Source organism: Phycodurus eques, chromosome 17, assembly GCF_024500275.1.
Source record: "Phycodurus eques isolate BA_2022a chromosome 17, UOR_Pequ_1.1, whole genome shotgun sequence".
In the NCBI taxonomy this organism is placed as follows: Eukaryota; Metazoa; Chordata; class Actinopteri; order Syngnathiformes; family Syngnathidae; genus Phycodurus; species Phycodurus eques.
In genome coordinates, this window is record NC_084541.1 from 1,082,326 (window position 1) to 1,102,297 (window position 19,972).

Below are 19,972 nucleotides of genomic sequence, written 5' to 3' on the forward strand. Positions count from 1 at the left end.
TGTACTTTCGGCAAGAAACTACTGCGCGCTGCAAGTCATCACACAGCGCGGGGAGGCTCGCTCAGTGCAAACCGATCCTGTGTTAGGAGCGTTTGTAGCTTCAATATTTTAGAGCTTTTAGAACAGTTCCACTTCGATTTGACTTTTTAAGAATGTACTGTATGGCGGACCAGATGAAATGCTCTCACTGGCTTTGTGCGGCCCACGCGCTGTAGGTTCCCCACCCTTGGTCCCACGCAAGACCCATACGGGGGCTTCGCTGAGTACGACAGTACCCGCGGCCATGTTTTGAGGGTATGAACGGCACCCAATGATAATCGGGCAACAGAGACATTCCATCAGCACGCTCTGGGAACCCAAAATTGGCGAAGAACCCAATCCTACTATTGCGCTGAATTGTACGAGTACGCCCGTTGTCTTCACTAGCTACGACTATTCAGCATACTAATAGAATGTCGACTGTGATGTTTCCCCCCCCACTACTGTATGACGTTTTGGCACAATTATTCATTTAAGACATTGAGAAATTGTTTACAGAAAATGTAAGGAACATTTCTAAATCATCTATAGCTGAGCAACAAACTCATTTGAGTAACATCCATTTTATTCCAATAAAATAGAGTAAAACATCTTCTCCGCCCAAAAGAAAGAAATTCATCTTTACATTTGGATCAAGCACACATGGCCGACGTACATTCTCAGCTCAACACAAACTATTTTTGCACAGCTGTAACTTGAGACCGTCAGATCCCGTTGCAGAGGCTACACAGAGAGCGAGAGCGAGCGCGAGCGCGACAGACCGAGCTGTCAAGTGACGCACGGTCGGCCACGCTTATCGCACTCCGGTCACGAGGTCAGGAAAGGAAGAGACTCTTGGCCACAGTCAACATTGGGAATCCAGCGTTAGGTCCAGACCTATGCAGAAATACAACAACATGGTCACCATCTCGTCTTCGATGAAAGCGTTTTATTTGGCTTTGGTCATTTGGTGGCGAGAGGCAGCGTACGTACACGTGCCCCTCACAGGGGTTTCTCCGTTTACGATTCAGTTCCGTTCCTGCGGGGGCGACAGAACCCCAATTTATACATCAACCGCATCGTAGCCTATCAATAATGCCCTAGTAAAGTACTTACACACTCACAATAAATATTTGTATGAAAACACTTTCAGCCCATCGTACTTCGAAACAATTCACGGTAAATGAAATTGGCGATGCGCCAAATTTCGGCGGCTGAAATTAGCCCAAAAGTGCATTTTCGCTTCGGATCGAACGACTTCAGTCACGGAAATAAAACGGCCGAAATAACGTCGTTTATTGCTTCTAACTCATAGCTCTGCCGCGGTCGTCGCACAAGCTTGCACACGACGTAGTTAAGAAAGGTTTTTCTTATTGCGAGGTATCGCGAGTCAAAATTCAAATGAGCGACGTTCAGACAAGCCGCCTCGCGATTGAAGTGGAACACAAAGAAGGACAGCGACAATCACTGATGCACTTTCAGCCATTTCATTGAACGGAACTAAGAGTCAAACGCTGCCTATGAACGAATGTGATGTTTTGGTGGTGGTCGGCGGGGCCGTAGGCGCAGAATGGCAGCCACGCTTCCGTCAGACTGCCCCAGGGCAGCCGTGGCGACACGAGTAGCTTACTACTAATACGTGAAATTGTACAGCGTCTTGGAGTGCCGAGAAAAGCGCTACATAGGCGTCGTGCGTTATTATTTATTATTATAAACACGCAAGTAAAATGTGAAAACACTTGCAAGGAGCATGGAGAAGACACGTACCACTGGTGGCCCGAGTGCCACACTTTGAGAATCGCTGCTCATCACACACACTTAGTAGTAATGTTAGCAGTGTGTGTTCTTGACATTCTCTCTTATTATGTTGTATATTTTATTCTGCAGTGCTAGTTTTCTGAATTGAAACACAGATGAATGGCATTTTAATGGGAATAATTAAATTTGATATAAAATATAGTAAATTGAGTCACAGTCACGGAACGAATTAAAATTGTAAGTCAAGAAAGAGCACTGCTGCATTTTGTTAGTGGCCTCTAACAGCTGCTTTAAAAAAAAAAAAAAAAGATGACGGCCACTGACTTGCTTTTCTTCGACTCATGTTTGTTGTTGTTCTACTTGACAAAGAATTAAAAAATGACAAATAAAAAGGCCCAATTCAATGCTGTTTACTGTTACCTGTAAACAAGCGATGAGGCGAATTGGGCGACATCAACGAGACGAGCTCTAGCTTCTCCTGCGTATCATCTCGCTATTGTAAAATTTGGTCGCAATCTTTCTTTCGTGTCCGGCGGGGCAATGGCGGTTCGTGTGGAGCTCCGTTTCTTTCTTGGACCGCCCTTTGCCACCGACGTGGCACGAGTATTCGACCAGGTTGTAATAGTCATATCGGTCGTAGTAGGCCGCCTCAAACAAGAAGAGGGTTTCGACGTCGGTCGCCATTCGGTGCGAGTTAAAAGCTCAGCCGCTCGTCGCGGGGGGATCGCGCTTGGAGTTCGTCGCCACGTGACGTCACCGTGAGTCACGTGACCCGGGTCGGCCCACGTGACAGAGCCAACGTCGCACTCCGTCGTCGCTTATTTGTTTTGCTCATTGAATGCGCGGAATAAAATAACCACCATGTTATTTTAATGCCTTCACGAATGTGTAGGGGGGGGGGGGGGAGTGTTGCAAAAGTAGTCAACGACAATATCATTACTCATATTTAAGTAGGCTAATATGTGCCGCTGCTTTTGTGGCTCCATAAAAGTTAGTTGATTTTAAAACAAGTTTAAAAACAAAAAAAAATGTACAACTACAATAATTAATATATAGTATATATATTTTTTTTTTCTGCTGTGCTATATGCTAGTTTATCCTGTGCACGATTTGCTGTAGCTTGAATTTCCTCGCTGAGGGATCAATAAAGGAGTATCTCGTTTTTCTCTGAAGTGGATCATCTGTGCAGGGTACAAAAATATACATTGAGATGAAATAGTCATAATTGCGAATTGCAGATTAAAATACTCCCCGAAACTAACATAAACAATAAAAAAATACATGATAAATCGTTCAAAATAATAATAATATTAATCAAAAATGGATCAATCATTCTATGCATTGAAATGTCTTTGTGAGGGCATGAATTCAAAATAGAAATCATCATAATGAAAGAGCAATCAAGATCAATAATATATTTAGTGTTTAATATTACGACTTGAACAATATTAGTGGCCTTCATAACTAACTTCGCAAATAAGTATAAAACGTAAAAACAATAAAATATAAATAAATAAGAGTAAATGAATCGTAAAATTATAAAATAAACTGCTAAATTGGTCAAAGACTAGAAATCATTTTAAGAAAGCATAAATTAAAGATAAAAATAGTAGAACAACAGACAATTATATTAATAGACTATTATTTGATAATATTCTTTTCACGGTTTGAACAATATCAGCAGTATTCAATTGTGTGTTCATAACTCGCTCGCTACTAACTAACTAATCAAATAATAATGCAGTAAAATAAAAAATAAACAAACTTAAATCAACTTTACTTTGTGGAGACGTGAGTTAAAAAATATATACAGTATAGAAAGTATACAAGTGAACAGCAGAAAATATTGTTGAGAAACATATTTTATTCTTGAATATTATTGTTTGCACGATTACTACCCTAAAAAAATAAAAATAATGATGATATATTGACTTAATCTATACATCTCGTACCCCCGTGGGTTATTGTTGGATTTGCTGTTAGCATCCTAAGTAAATAAAGCCGAGGGTATTTCCTCCCTCGATACGCGCTTCTTCTTCCGCATCGCTTGAGCGAGATGTTGGCGTGTTTTCGTTGTGGGCCTCGGCGGCGGCCTCAGCGGCGGCGGCGGCGGCGGCGGCTGCGGCTGCGTCCCGCCCCGCCCCGCCCCGCCCCCCTCGCCGTGTGGCGCGTCCTGACGCCTTTCCACGTCGCAGTCGAGTCCACGCACAGACCAGCGCGCTGCGTATGTCTGCGTGTCTCCGGCTCGGCTCGTCGAGGGAGTGATGGCGGCGCCCGTCCTGAGAGTGTCCACCCCGCGATGGGAGAGAATAGCCCGGCTCCTGGTGTGCCTGCTGGGGATCCTATTGTCCCTCTATGCGTTTCACGTCGAGAGGGAAAAGGCCCGGGATCCGACTTACAAGGCCATGTGCGACGTCAGCAGCTCCATCAGCTGCTCCAAAGTGTTCAGCTCAAGGTAATTTGAATTCAGCCGAGGGCGCCCACGGTGGCGCTCGTCCCGTCCCGTCCCGTCCCGTCCCGTCCCGTCTCGTCTCGTCTCGTCTCGTCTCGTCTCATCGCTCAATGAATGTAACTGCTATTGTAGCAAATCCGGCCCGAAGCTTTCTGCTAAAATGCTACCCCCAAATGCTCTGCCTAGCTACCGGCTATTTGGGTTAGCTTGCTAACTGCATTGTTATTATTATTATTATTTGGCGAACGCGTTCAATTGAAGGCGCTGTTGACTATTGCTCCTACTAGCTATCTTAGCACGATGAAGCTAACTGTGCTATCTGACCGTTTGTTGTCATTTGACCCCTCTCACGTTTCTTAATTTGTGTATTTCACGCCGCGTGTGCACATGTAACGTCAGTAACTCTGAAGGCGTACACGCGTCCTTCAGTCTCCCCCAAAGGTTTCGGTTGGTTACTGTAAACCCACGAGTTTGAGCAAACTTTGTAGCCGGTTCTTCCTCTTCTTCTTCTTGTGTTAGCTGTCGTTAGCCGCGGAACTCATGTCACCAACCAGCAACAAAGTGTTGTTTGCTCACCTTATGGGACAGAAGACCTTTTCTCTGAGGTCACAGTAGAGGACTATTCAACAGCATGTACTCATAGATACCGGGCAGCTGGTGCTTGGGGCTTATTTTCTCAATCCACATAAATCATATTTAGTTTACCCTATCAACCATGTCATTTATAGTCTTAATACAATTGTTATTTATTATTTCTTGTACTTCAACTGCTCATAAACTAAGAAAGCCCCGCCTAGTTAATGTATTTGAATGAATCTGTACACTGAACAAACATTGCTGGAATGTAACCTGTCAACATAATGGAACATGAGCGCATGAATTCGGTTGTCTGTGCAGAAACAGCCCTCTGCTGTAATACTGTGCCGTGGGAACCATCAATTTTGAGTATGGAAGGACTTGTCAGTTTACGGCGGTCCCGACATACGACAAGCGCAGGTGTAACCGGGTCAATCTGTGTGTTTAATGAAGACAAAATCTGTTACTGCCTGACAAGAGAATGCCTCCCGATCCAGTGTAAACTGTGCGTATGTAGCTCGGCGCTCCTCCTCCTGTCATTTCTTCTTCTGCGCTCCCCGCTCGAAATGTTTTCCGCGGCCCCGTTTGTCCTTTTGTACAGTCTTCCTGTGGGACGGGTGGGCGACCATATTTCATTCAGTTGGTACTACAATGGTACTTGCAGTTTTTCATTTGTTTGTTTTATATGGATGGCCTAAAAGTGTTTTTCATACCTGTATTTATGAAATGTTAAAGTTGGAGCATCAAATGTAGTTTTATCGCAGGCCACATCGTAGTTATGGTTTCCCTGAGAGCGCCATTATCACACTGTGAAGCCCTATAAATGTATACATAATTGCCTCATATTACAACTGCACAACAAATGGATGGATGACTAGTTTTGTAATCAGAAGCTAATAAAAATTGTTAGTTCAACTTTTCAATTTTTTTTTAAAAGAGCGATTTGTAACATACAATTGTTGCAATTGCTCGACATTGTGGGCCACATAACATGATGTTGTGAGTTGGATCTTGGGCTTGAGTTTGACACCTGTGTTTTAAAATTACGAATGGCGTGCAATGAACAATTTTTTGCAACGGCATAAAAATACGTCACCACGCGGCACAAGAAGGCATGCTCAGTTACCACCGTACTTAACTGTTTTTGATTAGATTTATTTGTTATTTTATTTATATTTTTGTTAGTTTTTCAGTGATTGAGTTCCGGCCATTCCTGCCTTCAAGATAAAGCATCACTAAAGGTGCCGTCTTGTAAAAAAAACAATGCACGGGGTCCTTGTTTTACATATGCCATTTCAAGCTTACGAATGGCATGCAGCAAAAGAAGATGTCGTCATGCAGCACAGGAAAGGCACGCTTAATTACTGCTGTCATTTTGATACAAATGTGTTTTATTTTATTGAACGTTTTCCTCAACTATAACACTTGTTACACACACACTCACATATCATTGAAAAACAAAAACTTGACTTGAGCATGTAATAAGTATCACTCAAATATGCTGCGTCTTTTGAATGTGCCTTAGCCTCCAAGGGGACAGTGTCAGGGGCACACATGCAGATACACTAATAGTATGTAGATTTAATAAAAACACAAAAAGAATGTCACAGAAAAGCTCCAGTAATATACAGTGGGTACGGAAAGTATTCAAACCCCCTTAAAATGTTCACTCTTTGTTATATTGCAGCCATTTGCTAAAATCATTTAAGTTCATTTTTTCCTCGTTAATGTACACACAGCACCCCATATTGACAGAAAAAATGGAATTGTTGACATTTTTGCAGATTGATGAAAGAAAAACTGAAATATCACACAGCTATAAGTATTCAGACCCTTAGCTCAGTATTTAGTAGAAGCACCCTTTTGAGCTAATACAGCCATGAGTCTTTTTGGGAATCACAACTGGATTTGGGGATCCTCTGCCATTCCACCTTGCAGATCCTCTCCAGTTCTGTCAGGTTGGATGGTGAATGCTGGTGGGCAGCCATTTTCAGGTCTCTCCAGAGATGCTCAATTGGGTTTAAGTCAGGGCTCTGGCTGGCCATTCAAGAACAGTCACGGAGTTGTTCTGAAGCCACTCCTTCATTATTTTAGCTGTGTGCTTCGGGTCATTGTCTTGTTGGAAGGTGAACCTTCGGCCTAGTCTGAGGTTCTGAGCACTCTGGAGAAGGTTTTGGTCCAGGATATCCCTGTACTTGGCTGCATTTATCTCTCCTTCGATTGCTACCAGTCATCCTGTCCCTGCAGCTGAAAAACACACTCACAGCATGATGCTGCCGCCACCGTGCTTCACTGTTGGGACTGCATTGGACAGGTGATGAGCAGTGCCTGGTTATCTCCACACATCCCGCTTAGAATTAAGGCCAAAATGTTCTATCATGATCTCATCAGACCAGAGAATCGTATTTCTCACCATCATGGAGTCCTTCAGGTGTTTTTTTTTTGTTTTTTTTTTAAGCAAACTCCAAGTGGGCTTTCATGTGTCTCGCACTAAGGAGAGGCTTCCGTCGGACCACTCTGGCATAAAGCCCCGACTGGTGGAGGGCCGCGCTGATGGTTGACTTTCTAGAACTTTCTCCCATCTCCCGACTGCATCTCTGGAGCTCAGCCACGGTGATCTTTGGGTTCTTCTTGACCTCTCTCACGAAGCTCTTCTCCCCCGATCGCTCAGTATGGCCGGACGGCCAGCTCTAGGAAGGGTTCTGGTCGTCCCAAACGTCTTCCGTTTAAGGATTATGGAAGCCACTGTGCTCTTAGGAACCTTAAGTGCAGCAGTATTTTTTTTGAAACCATGGCCAGATCTGTGCCTTGCCACAATTCTGTCTCTGAGCTCTTAGAGCTCGTATAATCAAGCACAGCTGGACTCCAATGAAGGTGTAGAACCATCTCAAGGATGATCAGAAGAAATGGACAGCACCCGAGTTAAATGAGTGTCACAGCAAAGGGTCCGAATACTTATGGCTGTGTGATATTTGTTTTCCTTTTTTAATAAATCTGCAAAAATTTCAACAATTCCGTTTTTTTTTTGTGTGTGTACATTAATGAGGAAAAAACATGAACTTAAATGATTTTAGCAAATGACTGCAATATAACAAAGAGTGAACATTTTAAGGGGGTCTGAATACTTTCCATACCCACTGTAATTCATTTTTCACAGACTAGAAAGAATACATGCCTGTGAGTATTGGTATATCATTTTTCTGTAGAAGTCGTCACACCTATTGTTTATATTTTTGTTATTTAAAGGTTTCTACTGCGAAATTGATGGCGTTTCTTAGGCCGTTTGTAGTGTTTCACATTATGTGTAAGCATTAATCTAGTGGACGTTTTGAAAGTCGAAACTGTGTTTTCTTGAATACACAGTGTAATTTTCTTTATTTTGTTTAGTTTTACAGGAATAAACTTCAACTGGGACTGTCAATAAACTGCTCGAAGCAAGCACATTCACGCTTTTTGAAGAACTTCTGATTATCTGCCAAACTGCACACTGCATGCTCAGGGAGGACAAAATTGTGTAGTGTCTGACAGCCTGGTAAAGTGGTACCGGGTGTCGTAGTTCAGAGTACAACTACAGATGTACAGTATCAGCACCGAATCCCTACTGAGGACCCCATTAGGTACGCCTGCACATTGAATTGATATGTAATGTAATGCCTGGCATGGTGGTGACTGGTTAGCACATCTGCCTCACAGTTCTGAGGACCGGGGTTCAAATCCCGGCCCCGCCTGTGTGGAGTTTGCATGTTCTCGCCGTGCCTGCGTGGCTTTCCTCCCACATCCCAAAAACATGCGTGCCGGGTTGATTGGAGACTCTAAATTGCCCTTAAGGTGTGAATGTGCGCGCGAATGGTTGTTTGTTTCTATGTGCCCTGCGATTGGCTGGCGACCAGTTCAGGGTGTACCCCGCCTCTCGCCCGAAGATAGCTGGGATAGGCTCCAGCACTCCCGCGACCCTTGTGAGGATAAGCGGCTTGGAAAATGGATGCATGGATGTAATGTTGCCTTTACAAAGCTAATAATGTTCCATTTTGATTCACAGTCAGAGGTATTGTATTAACAATCGCAGCTTTATTATTTCTTGTACTACAAATGAATGCCTTACAGACAGTGGCAATCCAAAAAACTTAGCATTAATATTGTACAGGCAGAATACTTTCTGATTGAATTTACGAGTCTCGTTCCTATGGCGGTGATATAACCTGAATCTGTACACAAGTCAGAATATGCCGTAGTCTATCACTAACCTATGCTAACGCAGTAGAAAAGTCATAATTAGAGTAAATATTTGTATGAAAAAAACAAATGTAAAACAGTCAAATGAAAAACAGTAAGTATGGTGGCTAAGGAGCGTACCGTCTTTTGTCACGTCGACGGATTCTTATGCCACCGTGCAAAGAAGTTCATTACTTGCCGTTGGTAACCTCGAAGAGTCGTATATCGGTCCCGTTCTAAACCGAGAACCCCCTTAACGGTCTTGCATTGGACCGTGGGCCATAAAAGGCCTGTGAAAGCGTTTGATCCGGCGTGTAATACATTCTAAAAAAAGAATTTTTCTGAATTGTTATAAAATACCCTTTTATAACCCACAAATGCTTGTAATACGGTTTGTTCGACCGTTGCATAAAATGTTGTCATTAATTTAGTATGGCCTTCGGAGGACTTGACTTTAGTCATAATTACCGTAAATATTTGAATGAAAAACAATTCTATAACAAGTATAAAAATTAATAACAGTCACCGCCGTGATGACGTAGTCTTACACTCCACTGTGCTCTGTCACTAACCGACACTAATTCAGTAGTAAAGTTATAATTACAGTAAATACAGTATGTTTTGAAAGTCAACACACACTTCCTTTTTTATATTTTATTTCACGTATCCTTCGGACAGACATCAGCATTTGACAATTTAGGCTTTGCTTTTTTGGTAAACAATTATGTACCCAGGGCTCGCTATTAGACATTGGAGGAGCGTTGCAAAATTGCCACACGGCAAGAAGTTTTTCTGTGCCCGACTGTAGTTGAGCATTATAATCTTCGGCTTGAAGCCATTAAACAACACAGTCGGTCCAGGTAAAGCTTTATCACTCTCCGAAGCATCTGCTGAATCGATCTTTTGTTGCTCCGGAGTTCCAGTGCAGCCCTACAGATAAACGTTGCCTGGATTGCGCGAATGCCTGCTCTAGCAGTTCTAGTGGCCGGTTGTAAACAAATATGTATTAGACGGAAGATTATATTGACAGCGCATGTATGCACCGTGCACACTGCTTTGGTGCAGCCAACGTGGGATTCATTTCTGCTCAGTTACCACACTGATGATAGTGAAAACTTAACAACTATTTAGTAACATAACAGTACCAAAGTGGGACCTCATGAATTTGATCGCCACTGAGGTTGTACAACTGAGCATTCGGCCCAAAAAGTAAAGTCACACAAACCGGAGTCATGTAAGAGGTCATGCGAGATCTCAGTTCAGCAAGCACCAAAAGATTAACTGTGGATGTGTTTTGCTTTTTCGTTGGCTCCAGTGGTGTCCCAATACTTTTGTCTAATGTCACCGTTTGTTAATTGATTGTACATAAGACAAAAGACAGTGGTTAACTTCTATATGCGTGTGATGCTTTTATGGTTAACGACTTGTTTTAAAAATAAAAATGTTCAACTTTTTTCTTTTTTTTTTTTAACCCTCGTTTGGGAGTTAATGTTCAAATGTTTTTTTGTTGTTGTTTTTTTTTTTTACACTTTCAATGTTTTTCGACAGTTACTAAAGGTTCAGCTCATCCTTACAGATTTTCCACCACAACGAGTACAGCATAAAAACAATATTAAGAAATAATTTTAACTGAGCAATCATTGTTAATTTTCCCCGGAGTCGTCCAAGGACCTTTTGACAAATTCCCATCACAGCTCCCAGAACTATTTTTAAACTGAAACTAAAATGCACATTTTGGAAGTTTGTGTAATGATTAGTTTAGCCACAGTAAAAAATAGGACAATTTTAGGACACACACGCAGACATTTGTGGGAAGAAGCCGAAGTACCCGGAAGACCCAGCAAGCACGGGGAAAACGTAAACGTCTCACAGGATGGCTGGAGTTGCGATTTGAACCCAGAAACTCAGACCCTGTGAGGCAGACGTGCTAACCACTCGTCAACTGCACGGCCTTCTCCAGTATTCGGCTGTTTAATATAAAAAACTAATCATTTTTTTAATGTGAACAACATTGAAACTAAAACTACAAACGTATTGTGAAGCTGTTTTCTGCAGTTTTGATATACTCCTTGTTTTTGTTTTCAAAAACTGACAAATGTGTTTTACGCTTAATTGATTCTATTTGTTAATTTTCCATTTTTGTGTTTTTTAGGTGGGGTCGAGGATTTGGACTCCTTGGCTCCATTTTTGGAAATGACAGTGCACTGAACCAACCAAACAGTGTCTATGGAATTGTTTTTTATGCTTTCCAACTCCTACTAGGTAAGCAGACGTGATTAGCATTACAAATTATGTTGCTCAATGTCTGTGGCCATTGCACAAATAGTGCGGACTCAACAGTTATAACGTCCCGGCTACATCTGACTCACTTGGACTCACATGACACTAAAATGAAATTTAGTGGACAAAAGAGATTTAATCTTGAATTTTAAATTGCAGGCTCGTCTTGATCAGACCATCAGAGAGCATTTGTTTGTCCCCAGAGATAGTAAGTCATCAGTAATTTTGACTGTAAGCTGTTTGACTCCCTGGAAGTGACGAGTTTGAGCATATACAACCCCAATTCCAATGAAGTTGGGACATTGTGTTAAACATAAATAAAAACAGAATACAATGATTTGTGTTGATTCATGTTCAACCTATATTTAATTGAAAACACTGCAAAGAGAAGTTATGTCATGTTCAAACTGATAAAGTTGATTGTTTTGAGCAAATAATCGTTGACTTAGAATTTTACGTCTGCAACACGTTCCAAAAAAGCTGGGTCACGGTCATGTTTACTACTATGTTACAGCACCTTTTCTTTGAACAACATTCAATAAACGTTTGGGAACTGAGGACACTAATTGTTGAAGCTTTGTAGGTGGAATTCTTTCCCATTCTTGCTCGATGTACAGCTTCATCTGTTCAACAGTCCCTGGTCTCAGTTTTCGTATTTTACGCTATATAATGCGCCACACATTTTCAATGGGAGACAGGTCTGGACTGCAGGCAGGCCAGTTGAGTACCCACACTCTTTTACGACGAAGCCACGCTGTTGTAACACATGCAGAATGTGGTTTGGCATTGTCTTTCTGAAATAAGCAGGGGCGTCCGTGAAAAAGACGTTGCTTGGATGGCAGCATATGTTTCTCCAATACCTGTATGTACCTTTCAGCATTAATGGCGCCTTCACAGATGTGTAAATGCCCATGCCATTGGCACTAACACAGCCCCATACCATCACAGATGCTGGCTTTTGAACTTGGCGTCCATAACAGTCCGGCTGGTTCTTTTCCTCTTTGGCCCGGGGGACACGACGTCCACAATTTCCCAAAACAATTTGAAATGCGGACTCGACACAGAACACTTTTCCACTTTGCGTGGAAAAGCGTGAGGCCATCTTAGAAGCCGGCGGCGTTTCTGGGTGTTGTTGCTAAATGGCTTTTGCTTTGCATAGTAGAGTTTCAAGTTGCACTTACAGATCTAGCGCTGAACTGTATTTACTGACATTGGTTTTCTGAAGTGTTCCTGAGCCCACGTGGTGATATCCTTTACACATTGATGTCGGTTTTTGATGCAGCGCCGCCCGAGAGATCGAAGGTCACGGGCATTCAAGGTTGGTTTTCGGCCTTGCCGCTTACATGCAGTGCTTTCTCCAGATTCTCTGAACCTTTTGATGATATGATGGACCGTAGATGATGAAATTCCCTAAATTCCTTGCAATTGTACGTTGAGGAACATTGTCCTTAAACTGTTGGACTATTTTCTCACGCACTTGGTCACAAAGAGGTGAACCTCACCCCATCTTTGCTTGTGAAAGGCTGAGCAATTCAGGGAAGCAATCATGTCACCCACCTGTTCCCAATGAGCCTGTTCACCTGTGGGATGTTCCAAACAGGTGTTTGATGAGCATTCCTCAACTTTCTCACTCTTTTTTGCCACCCAGCTGTCCCAGCTTTTTTGGAACGTGTTGCAGCCATCAAATTCTAAGTGAATTATTTGCTATAAACAATCAAGTTTATCAGTTTGAAAATTAAAAAATCTTGTCTTTATAGTGTATTCAATTCAATATAGGTTGAACATGATTTTCAAATCATTGTATTGTGTTTTTATTCATGTTTATTAACACAACGTCCCAACTTCAGCGGAATTGGAGTTGTACATGCGCACACACACTGCCCTTAGTGTACTGATACTGACGCTGACTCAGCCATGCTGGTTTGGTATGTTTATCTGGCCACCTGGCACTGAAACAGGACAAGAGGTCCGTTTCATTAGACGAACACAATAGGTGCCCAGTTAACTGCTCTGGCTGGTCAAGATGTCTGTCGATGATCCTTTCAGCCACTTTTTTTGTGATATCACATAGCTGTGTTTGATTTAGAATGTACTAATACCAAAGTATATACACTGTTCCCGTCTACTTGGGACCACGCCCCACCACGAATGGTGAAAATCTGTGAGTATATGACGCCTACCCAAAAAGGTCTCTAATATAATTCAATTTGACTTAGGATAGCCCCTTGAGATGCAGCATCTTGTTTTCAAGGTTGTCCCGGGCATCAAATTGCCTATAGATACCATAAAATGGTGGCAAATCACTTTTTTTTTGTCCCATTAGACCAGGCTTTAACCTCCCTTCTACACACGTATACACCTAAGTCAAGGCCAGTGCACAGATTTGGGTGTGTACTCGGTACCAGGCCGATTTCCCCTCAAGCAATGGAGAGGAGCAATCTGCCAAGTAAAACTTCCTTGTCTTTAACTGGTGGCCCAGGTTGGTTTTGTTTTCTAAGCTTCACATGATTCCTTAGCAGACGTTATTTAAACATTGCTTCCAGTTTATGAGGAGGCTCCTGTTAGTCACAAACTGATGTTCGCACATGTACTGTGAGTTTGCACAATAGCAATCACTCTTCATTTCATTATGTTGTATTTATTATTAGAATGTGTTTTGAAAAAGCTTTGAAATCAAATGGCAGGTATGAAATAACCTTTCAACATAGTTAACATATCGCTGGTGTTGGGTGGAATCCTCATCTAGCTCCAAAAGCATTACTTTTTAGGACCCCCCCCCTCCCCCCCAAAAAAAGCCATTAATTATGAATAATTATGAAAGCAAGGCATTTTCAACACTTTAGATTTAGACTCGCGTGGGGACTGAACAATGGAATAATCTGGAATAACAAGGTATTCATAGAATCCAGAAACGTTTCATGGAAGAAATATTAAATTTACTAGATTTGGATGCCGGAGGTTTCGGCCCAACACCAGCAAAATGCACATTGTATTGATTGTTTAGGACAAAATCTTAAAGTATTCCCCTGCTCAGCAGAGGATACGATACGGTTTATAGTCGCCTATATAAATGCTATAAACCGCAAGTATACCACAACCATGATCCATAAGCAGTCAAATATAATTTCGAACTCTTCTTCTGACATTACCCTTACAAATAAATGGCTAGCAGTTGATATGATTTTCAAACAAATGCACCAGTGTGCATGTACTGTACATGTGGCGAAGACTTCCCTGAACAAGCCATGCAAAACCAGCTCCTCCGGACATACAGAGTTTGTCTCTCATTGGAGATGTATCACTTCAACAGACTTGTCGCCGCCAGTTACTGCACTACTTTTTTATTTAGACACGGCTTTGGTGGCATTTTGTGGAATCTTAGGGCGTTTCAGAAAGAGCGCAAAAAACGCTAATTGGTGAATAATGAACCACAATTATGCAGTGATTACTACATCGACATTTGGGTAATTAACCTCAATCGTTAAAACAATACAAGGTACAACATTTACTGTGTTCATTTATTGTGACGTTAACCTATTGCCAAAGTCTTTAGGTACCTTTTTTAAAATGAGCACAACATGTGGCATGTTCTGCTCGTGCTTGCTTGGGCTTCCGCCCACATTCCAATGTCATGCGTGTTAGGTTCCTTGAAGACTTGAAATTGTCCATCGGTATGAAAGAAAGTGAATGGTTGATTGTTTCAACATACCTTGCGATTGGCTGGCAACCAATTTTGTGGACCCGGCCGGAACAGACTTACTCACCCGCCATCCTAACGAGAAGCGCTATAAAAAAAAATTGGATGAGGCTGTAATTTTAGGTGGAAGTTATAAATCACAAGCACAAACGTAACAGGCTTGACATAACGTTAAATATATGTATACGTTCCTTATCACGGTTTACTTGCATGTTTTCGCTGCTCGGTGTCGACAAGTGCAGTAGTTCACAATTCATTTTTTTGTGTGGGTTGTTTGATGCATTCTGTGAATATGAACACACTTGGCTATGTTACTTGAAAATGCATTAGTACTGAACATGTGAAAATATCGGATAAAGGCATCACATGAGAATTGGGAGCTCAAGACCAGCAATGTAAATGCAACCTGACAAACAACGAAATGAAAAAGTGTTCTGTGACGGTATATTGACAAACAACCTTTCACATTCCAAATCACAACTACGGACAATGAAAATATATATATATAACTTTTTGTAATAAATAAATTTTAGTTTTTTTTATTTTTCTATATTTTCTATGGACAATTTAGTCTTCAAAGAATGAACCTTGGGTGGGTGCATTGAGCGACTTGGCCAAAAGCGACTGAACTGGTTAATTGTGTGGGGGGGGAAAAAATGTATACCATTGGGGATTCTCTGGTGCACGCTTGGCGATTGACCCCTGCACAGATAATCAATTTGCTGCAATAGAAAAACTGTGACCTCTGGTGTTCTATTACGTTTTTATTCAACCACAAACAACATAGTGACTAACAGGGCTAGGTTAAAAAAAAAAAAAAAAACGTCATGCAAACCTCACACAGGAAGGCCAAGATTCGAACCCAGAACTTCATAATTGTGAGGGAGACGTGGTAACTACTAGCCCACCACCCAGTTGCGAGAAAGCTCGTCAAACAACTGCTTCAGACTGATAGCGCTCAAGGACAAAGAAAACCCACAGGCTGATTACTTGTTTTAATCTTTAACATACTTTTTTTTTTTTATTTTTTTTTTTTTTTTTATTTTTTTTATGTAGGAATGACTGTGAGTGCAATGGCTGCCCTCATTCTCATGACGACATCCATTTTGTCGGTGATGGGCTCGCTGTACCTGGGCTACATCCTCTACTTCGTCCTAAAGGACTTGTGCATCATCTGCATCACCACATACGCGCTGAACTTCATTCTCTTTACCCTCAACTACAAACGACTGGTATACTTGAACGAGGCTTGGAAGCAGCAGCTCCAGGCCAAGCAGGACTAAAGAAAATGTGCCGCAAACAGAAAAGAAAATGTGACTGACTGAACATTTGACTTGCCACCAGGAGACCTTGCTTCCAAACAATGTTAATTCTGCTGTGTGTTCACAAAAAAACAACAAAATGAAGAAATCTAACCTACATGTTGGGTCTGAAACCTCTTGATTGTGGAAGGATTCAGAAGCGAGAGGTAATTTTATTTTCTAGTGGTTCTAAGTTGTTTAACATTCTAGTCACTACAAGAACAAGGCATCAGCCTAAGCGGCGAAGGCGTACGCCCACAACCGTGTGGCTTGCCGGTGGGCGGTTCTCCAGTTCTCAAACAAGAAGGATCTCAGAGGAGACGAGGAGACTCGTCATAGCGCAGCAGATGCACTAAAAATGTAAGGCGGTGGATTCCAAAGTCACCGCAAAGTACAGCCAAGAGCTTGCAGATACGTCGAGTTTGGAGGGAACGAAAAAGTTAACAAAAATACAGAATTGTTTTTTTTTGTCCCTTCATGTTTACACTTTGTAGTATATGCTTTTTGTTATTTTCTTCTAAGAGGACCACTAAAAACAAACGTGTGTAGATGAGTCAGTTTGTTTTCCTTTTCTGTACATAGCTGCTGAGCAATATTTCAAGCTAGATTGGTGGACATAAACGGAGGAAAACAACAGGTAGAAGACAAAAAGGTGAGCAAAGTCACAGTCGCTGTGAAGCCGCAGACACAAAATGGCTCCTTTCACCATGCTTACAACAAAGCACCATCACCTCTGTTGTTGTGTGTTCGACATACAAACGTGCCTGAAGCATTAATTCGATTTCATTTGAAAGTGGGGGTTTATTTGACCACCGCTTTTGCTTGTTGATTTTCCTGTCAAAGGCTTTATTATTATTATTATTATTATTATTATATTATTTTGGATCACAGTTTTTGTAATGTAACATACCAGTGGAGTGTTAGTCCCTCCTCAAGTCTCACACGGTAGCAGAGGCTGCTACACTGTGATAGGTATTGTCAATGTCCGTTGAACAAGTAATGGTGATGCGTCCCAGCTGAGTTACAGTTCATGTGATGGACAAAACTTGCGGGGAATGTTCTTTTGACCTAAATAACAGACGCAAAACCAGTCGTTTGGACTCCTCAAAATAGCAATGTCAAGCCATAAAAGACCAAGTGGGTGTTTGGGAGACCAACAGCTGAATGCTCCCCATAGAGCGGGATCGTACCACGAGTAGGAAGGTTGTTTCAGTTCGAACTAAGAAGTGTTAGGGCCACAAAAGAGAGAAATAGTCGAAAGTCGTAATTTTGTGAGAAAAAGTCATTCGTCGAATGAAGCGGAAATTTGTAGCACACGGACCGAGTGGTTAGCACATCTCCCTGGCAGTTCTGCGGTTCCCGGTTTGAATCTCAGCTTTGGCCTTACTGTGTGGAGTTTGAATGTTTCCCCATGCCTCCATGGGTTTTCTTCAGGTAACATTCCAAAAACATGGAATGAGTCATTGAAGACTAAATTGTCTTATGTGCTCTGCAATTGGCTGGTGACTGGACTACTATTTTTTATGACTTTTTTTCCGTAACAGTATGACTATTAGGTCGCAAAAGCTCTTCCTCTTATTCCTATAGCGTATGACTTTTTCCATACAATTATGACTTTATTCTCATAATATGACCACTCTTTTTGATTTCTTTATAGCGTGGCCTTCATATCCCTTGTACGTTTCCACTCACGAGCCTCGCTTAAAATCATCCTGTCGGTCACTGGGCAGTCTTACGACTACAGCCGTGTCAACGTGATCCATTTAAAACTCTTTTGAAGTCAACGGCCCGAAATCGAATTTTAAGCATGCGCTGAACAGCATTTTTCACAAAGGGAAGGACTGTATTTAAGTATGGCGATGGCAACGATTAGGAAAGTCAATTCAGTAACATGCTTTCTGTAATAACTTACAAGTTGGTGAGCAGACTGCAATTTCCCCATGTTGTTGTCCAAAGTGTTGGTCTGTTCCGGCAACTGCTCATCATACCATCGACCTCTTGCCATGTCCCGAAGCAGAATGTTGATTTATATATATATATATATATATATATAAAAAAAAAAAAAAAGGAGTGATGCTGTACCTCAGCTCTCGACGAACTGTGCTTTCCGTTCCCTGGAGGAAAGTCATGTTCAACTTGGTGGTTGGGTGGCTATCACTCCCCAAAGCATGCCCATTGGAATTATCCTCCTCACACAGCATATTTTGTGATCACTCCCACACTGTTTATTTTTTTTCACTTGCACATACAATTGTTTATCGAGTCCAACTGATAACCGACAAGCTTACAATCGTATGCCTCATTTCAGTCGGAGTGAACAAGGCGTAACATGTTACTTTCGCACAGATTCAAATTTATCTGGAAAGGAATTCATTTTTTGAATGATTTAATGTTAGAAGTAAAAAAGGTCAACGCTTACCAATAATTAGTTTTTGTTCAATATTGAGTGAGACCCTGAGGATAACTGCCATGTTAGTTGCATCACCAATGCCAACTTAAGTGCCTTCTGTTTGATCACCAGGCCTTGAGCCAAAGACGGGCAAGTGATAGCCTTTCAAATGACCAATGTAACAAACAGGCACTTTTGTTTGCTTCCCTGACAATAGAAATGGAGAAATGGGCAAATTTGCCCACAAATGAAACGCCCCTGTCATGCAGATGGCCATTCCTTATCACCTCGTTAAATTACCCCTTTAAATGTTCAGATGTTCTCTAGTTATAGGACATGTTTGTTAGCAAGGAATACACTGTTTCATGAAAAGGATTGTAATGTTCTTCATCTTGAATTATGCCCTTTAGCTCTATGGACTGTTAACATTCTGAGTTATTTTAGTAATGAAAAAAAAAAAAAAAAAAAACTTGAGGGGTGGATTGCTGGGAATCTGTGTCAGCAGAAGGTTTTTTTGTTTGTTTGTTTGTTTGTTTGTTTGTTTTTGTGGAGGAAAACTTATTGGGTTTGCTTCTGTATTGCCAAATGCGTTTTAAAAAAAATGCTGTATTTTCTTACTTGGAAAAGTGTTACAACCAATTGCAGGAGGGTGCATTCAAAATTCACGGCGAAACCGGATGAGACTGACATGAGAACATTTGAAATTGTGGCGCTGTCATTTGGAAATGATCAACCATTAAAACATTCCCTCTGAAACCAGCTGTCAGTGGAAGTAATTTCACTGGAAAACTTACATTTTGGTGGGAAATAAGATGACGACTACGTAGTAACTCTCATTTGTCTTGTCTAGAAAAAAAATGATGTAGCTTAACTACAACTTTGAGAACATTTGCTGAACAGTTGAAAGATAATCATGCTCAGCAGGTCTTGTATCGAAATGCCGACATGCTGCATTATTATCTTAACAATGACTAAAACGTCAAACCCTGCCCATGCAAAAGTCCATTTTGGAAACGGTCAATAAAAAGCACTTCATGCAGGTTGCATTTATACCAACCGAGCCAAATCCGAATTTTTATTGGCGTTTGGGGGGGGGGGGGGAGAAAAAAAAAAAAGCATTTTCACAATCATATTAGTTTTGATTGACACACTCCATTTTTTAAAATGTACATTTTACAATGCCGCAAGGGGGAATTCACGTTATACGCTACTGTATAGGCCCTGCAAACAATGCTGCACCTCTTGAGCTAGAGTTGGAGGGCGTTTCGGGGCCTTGCTCAAAGGTACCG

At 41.6% G+C, this 19,972-nt stretch overlaps 1 protein-coding gene and 1 long non-coding RNA gene across 3 annotated transcripts; one reads left to right on the forward strand and one right to left on the reverse strand.

The window, feature by feature from the left end:
* Positions 1-582: 582 nt before the first annotated feature.
* On the reverse strand, positions 583-2,250 carry LOC133416107 (uncharacterized). The gene is made up of 3 exons (XR_009770213.1): positions 2,197-2,250; positions 1,012-1,057; positions 583-915 (listed from the first exon to the last, which is right to left on the reverse strand). It is a non-coding gene; the product is annotated as an uncharacterized LOC133416107 (long non-coding RNA).
* Positions 2,251-3,826: 1,576 nt separating this feature from the next.
* vkorc1l1 (vitamin K epoxide reductase complex, subunit 1-like 1) lies at positions 3,827-19,439 on the forward strand. Of its 2 annotated transcripts, XM_061703403.1 has the most exons (4): positions 3,827-4,231; positions 11,169-11,278; positions 13,620-13,775; positions 16,050-19,439. In XM_061703403.1, the coding sequence occupies exons 1-4, from the start codon at positions 4,041-4,043 to the stop codon at positions 16,274-16,276; spliced, it is 684 nt and encodes a 227-aa protein (XP_061559387.1). In that variant the 5' UTR covers positions 3,827-4,040; the 3' UTR covers positions 16,277-19,439. The 2 variants fall into 2 exon arrangements, with proteins under 2 accessions (XP_061559387.1, XP_061559388.1); XM_061703404.1 differs by lacking the exon at positions 13,620-13,775.
* The last annotated feature ends 533 nt before the right edge of the window (positions 19,440-19,972 follow it).